Raw genomic sequence first — 6,000 nt, 5'->3', positions numbered from 1 at the left:
TACCCAGGGTGAGAGACAGATGTGTTGACGCAGTAGAACTGCATAGAACTGGCCTGGGAAGTTGTACTCAGTGTGTATAGAACTAAGTAAGAGTCCAGCCAGATATGCCATGGAACACCATGAAGCCTGCCGTGGTTTCTTTCATCTCAGTCTTTCCTCCCTCCCTCTCTCTCCACCAGGAGAAACTACCCCGCTGAGTTCTGGCCCTCCAAGGAGACGACTGTGCCTGAGTGCTGCTGTGCCACGAGGACACATAGCTGAGATGAAAGCCATGCCTTGGAACTGGACTTGTCTGCTGTCTCACCTGCTGGTGGTAGGGGTGGGATCCTCCACTCTGCTCCCCAGGCAGCCACCCACATTGTCCCAGAAGCGGTCTTTCATCACATTCCGCGGGGAGCCTGCTGAGGGCTTCAATCACCTGGTGGTGGATGAGAGGACAGGGCACATTTACTTGGGGGCTGTCAACCGGATCTATAAGCTCTCCAGTGACTTGAAAGTCTTGGTGACACACCAGACAGGGCCAGATGAGGACAACCCCAAGTGTTACCCACCCCGCATTGTCCAGACCTGCAATGAACCCCTGACAACCACCAACAATGTCAACAAGATGCTTCTCATAGACTACAAGGAGAACAGGTTGATTGCATGTGGAAGCCTGTACCAGGGCATCTGCAAGCTTCTTAGGCTGGAGGATCTTTTCAAGTTGGGGGAGCCTTTTCACAAGAAAGAGCACTACCTGTCGGGAGTCAATGAGAGTGGCTCTGTCTTTGGGGTGATTGTCTCCTACAGCGACTTGGATGACAAACTCTTTATTGCCACAGCAGTGGATGGGAAGCCTGAGTATTTTCCTACCATCTCCAGCCGGAAGCTGACCAAGAACTCTGAGGCAGATGGCATGTTTGCTTATGTCTTCCATGATGAGTTTGTGGCCTCTATGATCAAGATCCCTTCAGATACCTTTACTGTCATCCCCGACTTTGATATCTACTACATCTATGGTTTCAGCAGTGGAAACTTTGTCTATTTCTTGACCCTTCAGCCTGAGATGGTGTCTCCCCCAGGCTCCACGACAAAGGAACAGGTGTACACATCCAAGCTCGTGAGGCTTTGCAAGGAGGATACAGCCTTCAACTCGTATGTAGAGGTGCCCATTGGCTGTGAACGCAATGGAGTGGAATATCGATTGCTTCAGGCTGCCTACCTGTCCAAAGCTGGGGCTGTGCTTGGCCGGACTCTGGGAGTTCGTCCGGATGACGACCTCCTCTTTACTGTCTTTTCCAAGGGCCAGAAGCGGAAAATGAAATCTCTGGATGAATCAGCCTTATGCATATTCATTTTGAAACAGATCAATGACCGCATTAAGGAGCGGCTGCAGTCCTGCTATCGGGGTGAGGGGACGCTGGACCTGGCCTGGCTCAAGGTGAAGGACATCCCCTGCAGCAGTGCGGTGAGTCAGGAGAATGGGGTGTGGGCCAGGGTATACATATATCACACCTCAGGTCTCACGGGAGTCAGCATAAAACCAGTTCAGACTCAGACTATCACCAGCTCAAACAGAAGAACTGGAAATAAGATGTAGATTTCTCACAGAGGCATGATTCTTTATTCTCCATGTCGGTTTCACTGCTTATGCCAGGGAATGCTGGGAATAGGTAGGGAAGTGAGAAGTATTGGGAATGATGGAAGGCTAGACTCCAGTGTACTGTAGTGTATGACATGTGCCCACCTTTCTGAAGCCCGTGAATCACTTTCCTGAGAATTCTGAATAAAACCATGCAGAAGAAGAGAGGGGAGGATGTGAGAAGTCATCCTACATTTGGAATGGATATGAGGGTTCACAAGAGTTCAGTTTTCAGCTCTATACATATCTTTAAGAAGAAGTAAACTGTGAGTAGAAAGGGTATAGAATGGGATCGCACAGTTATTAAGTATCCTTGTATATACAGTGCCATGCAAAAATATACGATAAGATCAGGAAGCAGCTAAAACGTAGCCTAGGTGACAGAGTGCTATGAAAATCCAGCAATGAGTAGGATGGAGGGATGATTGGGGGTTTTTACCATTGCAGAGGGGGCCTATAGCTTTGTGGGGTGCGTGTGGGTGAGTGTAGGTGATTGCCTAGCTAGTCCAGCTCACCTGTGATCCAAATGGACATAAACTATCATTGAGGACTTGGCTTCTGTTCACGTATCAAAGGATCTTTTCTGCGGTCATTCTTCAGGGGACTTGGAAATCTCAGCTGTTGGGATCTTCTATCTAATACTTGTTATTATCCCTCCCTTTTCTTTTTCTTTTTGTTTTAAATTCAAACATTTATAAGCCTGTCTGTGTCAGGGGCTGTAGCTACTCAGGAGGCTGAGTTCTATGGATTGTGGTTTGAAGCCAGCTCAGGCAGGAAGAACATGAGACTCTTATCTTCAAGTAACCATCAAAAAGCCAGAAATGGAGGCATGGCTCAACAGATCAAATGCTATCTTTTGAGTGTAAAAACTAAGGGACAGTGCTCAGGCCCTGAGTTTAGGTACTAGGACTGGTATGCATGTATGCATGTGTGTGCATGCACCCCCCCCCACAGTTATAAGCCTAGTTTGCAATCTATCTTGTAATTTTTTTGGTGGTGGTGTTGGGATTTGAACCAAAAGTATTATACATACTTCATATTTTTTGGCAAGTTTTAGCAAGGATTTATTTTAGTACAATGGGTTTGAATAAGTAGAAATATGGTTAAATAAGGTTATTCTAGTCTGACAGATTAAAATAAGGAGAAGAGAGAGACAGAAAGAAAATGAGCTATTTCCTGTCTTCTCCCCTGCAAATTCAGGAAATGGGAGTTCTTATCTGTACTTTCATACTTTCTGAGCTGGGAGAATATACATGTTTATGCCAGCCACTTGTAATCCTTAGACAATGGTTTTGAGTGGGTAAAATGGAAGAGGCCCACCCAAAATCCAGGTAACCCATAGGACCTTCTTTTCCCAGCCATATCCTTTATTCTTCCTGCCTTTACCCATTCATGACTAGTCCTAAGCCATATGACTTTAACTTGAGGAGAAGAAAAGAAAATTTCACCCATCTGACAGAAGTATGCATTTGTCCTCATGTGGTTCTTGACTCCTAGTCTGACTTTGGTGGAAGTTCATGCAAGTGAAATGACTTTCAGTCAATTTTAAAAAGCAGAAGTGTTATTTTATGAGGTCTAACTACCTTCCTGGAAAATTTCAGGGATGCTGGCTCCCTTCACTTTTAGCCTGTGGTATATAAGAGTGTCCTTTGGTCTATGGAGACTTTGCATGGAGATAGCAAAGGAGGAGGAGAAAGATTGAATGTTTCCTAGTGTCAATTTTTCCAGCTCCCACCACATCCAGGATGTGGAGTATGATGTAGTGTACTGAAAAGCCAGCTGAGGCCTATGTCATAAAGAAAATGGAAAAGGTATTATGGACAGATATGGCAACCACAGATGGACAACTCAAGGCCAGGGAACTGAGATAACTCTCCCATCTAATGAGCCTTTACCAATAACAAACCATGGGGAATTATTCCTGGAGCCTTTCATTGGAGACAGTAGCTGTTCCAGGCAAGAAGGTCTAATGAACTACTTTCAAATGAAGAAAGTGAATGGAATGTCAGGCCAGAGATCATGCTGGGTATGTCCTACACCATGAAACAAATCCATAAAGAGGGACAATAGAATACTGGTCTGGAGAAGATCCATCCAGGTGAGTAAGGCATGAAAGCCCTGTTCACAGGAACTGATTAATTTGGTTACTATGGAAGTGAATCAAGCACAACTTGAGCTCCCCTGTTGGTCTTCCTTGCTTCTCTTTTCCTTTCACCAGTGTGATGCCTTTCTGCCCTGTCATGATGCAACACAAAAGTCCTTATCAGAAGCAGACACTTAGATCTTGGATTTTCCATCCTCCAGAACTGTGTGGAATAAGTTTCCATTCACCATCAGTTGCCCAATCTCAGATATTCCATTATAGCAGCATAAGGGTATCCTCACCTCTTAAATATCCTGCCTCTTAATACTGTCACTGTAGCAATTAAACTTAAACCTAGGCTTTGGAGGGAATAGACTTCAACCCTTAGCATTCTGGTTAAATCTCTGTTCTGCGTTTGGCATACAACAATGTGAACTAATTAGCCAGGTCATACATCTTGTGAACAAGTGACAAAGCCAGCATTTGAAGATAGTCCCTTAGCTCACAGGGTACACATACACACACACACACACACACACACACACACACACACACACACACACACACCACCCTTACATGTACTTGTCTGCATATAATAATAATAATAATAATTATTATTATTATTATAGGGATGTGCATCCATATAACTGGTGTTAGAGAATGTCAACTTTGTTCTTTGCTTACTTCTATTGAGCTCAGAGTAGTAGGTAATCCGACACTTTTCCATAGAAATCGGTTACAGCTATTTTTTGGGGGCTATGCTTTTTTGAAGCTGCATCATCCGTAGGGTTCCACCTGACTGGAGGTATTTGTTCTGCCCTTGCTCCCTGCCACAATATAAAAGCTAAGTTCATCATGGAAGTCTGCAGAACTGCAGGTCCTCACATGGTAGCCTGGGAGGGATCAGAGGGATACAGCGTTGTAAGACAGACCAGTGCCAGGACTGGGAGTAACAGAACCAGAAAGCAAGCTTTTTGATTTTTCTTTTGCCTTTAATTAGCCCTTTTAAGTTAGAGGCGAGTTCAGGGCCAAGAGTAGAAAGGAGGAGGCCAGAAACTGCACGGGGCTGGTGCTGTCTCCCCAGCCAGTCTAAAAAAGGGCCAGACTGGCTTTTAATGCATAGTATCAGTTTCCTTTGATTTGGCTGATACCTGAGTTGCTTTGCTCTGGTCCTCTTGTGACAATTCATTTGGACTATTCTCAGACCACATGTTTCACATGGTATTAACATCAGCCAGGCTATGCTTCAAAAGCTATCCTCAAACAGCCTTGTCGACATCCCAGATTTCCTTCAACCTATTTGTAGGACTTTTGAGTTGATTTCTTTTCCATTTTCTGTGTAGAGGTGGATGATAGACAGGGATTCTGTTTTGCCTTGAGTCTGGGGTGCTTACAAGTACTGGAATGTGGGTTCTGGATTTCAGATGGTTTCCTTCCTGTGGAATTTCTGCTATAGAAAAATGGCAAATGTAGAGAAAGGTCTAGAAGGTTGACCCTTAAGGGTTGTGTTTTATAGGCAGGATGAATGATGGAAGAGCTGAGGAACTCTGAACTTGTGGCTTTTATGATACCTCAAGTCCTGTGGAGTCCAAGGCCTCCCACTCTTCCTGGGGTAGGATTAGCCATTCCTAACCTGTAGTGGGAAAACTTAAAATTTGATCTGTTATGAACCAAGGCTCTGTGTCCCTCATGAGTTAAGTACTCAGTATCTAGGGGTTTCCTTGGCGTGGCTACCTATGCTCCTGTCCCTTTCTTCATACCAGGGTAGGCTCTGTCTGTAAATGAATGGAGGAACCTCATAGGCCCTGGGAAAGTGCCTGGCCAACAGACTCATGGACAATGGATGTCAAGCTCTGTCTCCAGGAACCTATAGAGTAGAGAAGAGCAGGTCACTGTGGCCTGGTGACAGGAACTAAGTAAGTGGATAGGAGTTACCATTACTCCTTCCATTAAAATCTCCCCAGAAGTGAGTACAGGAATCAGAAAGTCTTACCTGGACCATTAGGCCTGATTGAGAATGCTGGCACAGAGGAGGGCAAGAATTAGCTTCCTTGCCTTGACCCCAGAGTGACCTTCTACTAAAAAAAATTCGTATCCATAGGGCAGGAAGGACTATCCAGAATCACTGCCTAATACCTGTCTGGCCCTGTTACTGATAGCAAGGAATTATGGCTGCCAAGTGGGCTGATAATAGCACTTAAGCATTCACTTGGCACCTACCTGTCCATATACAAAGCCCTTTTCTTGTCTCTGCACTTCTGTAGAAAGGGCAAGTAGACTGTCCTGCTAAGGGGGT

The 6,000-nt window shown here is 45.0% G+C and overlaps 1 protein-coding gene across 1 annotated transcript in view; it reads left to right on the top strand.

Moving 5' to 3' along the window:
• The first annotated feature begins 262 nt into the window (after positions 1-262).
• Positions 263-6,000, top strand: part of Plxna4 (plexin A4) — a 338,047-nt gene continuing 332,309 nt past the window's right edge. The window contains exon 1 of the mRNA XM_090333317.1: positions 263-1,447. Within this exon, the coding sequence (XP_090189443.1) occupies positions 263-1,447 (1,185 nt within the window). The remainder of the gene's footprint in view (positions 1,448-6,000) is intronic.

This window comes from Megascapheus bottae, chromosome 5 (genome assembly GCF_031878675.1).
Source record: "Megascapheus bottae isolate mThoBot1 chromosome 5, mThoBot2.hap1, whole genome shotgun sequence".
Lineage (NCBI taxonomy): Eukaryota > Metazoa > Chordata > Mammalia > Rodentia > Geomyidae > Megascapheus > Megascapheus bottae.
This window is presented reverse-complemented; position numbering and strand designations above follow the sequence as displayed.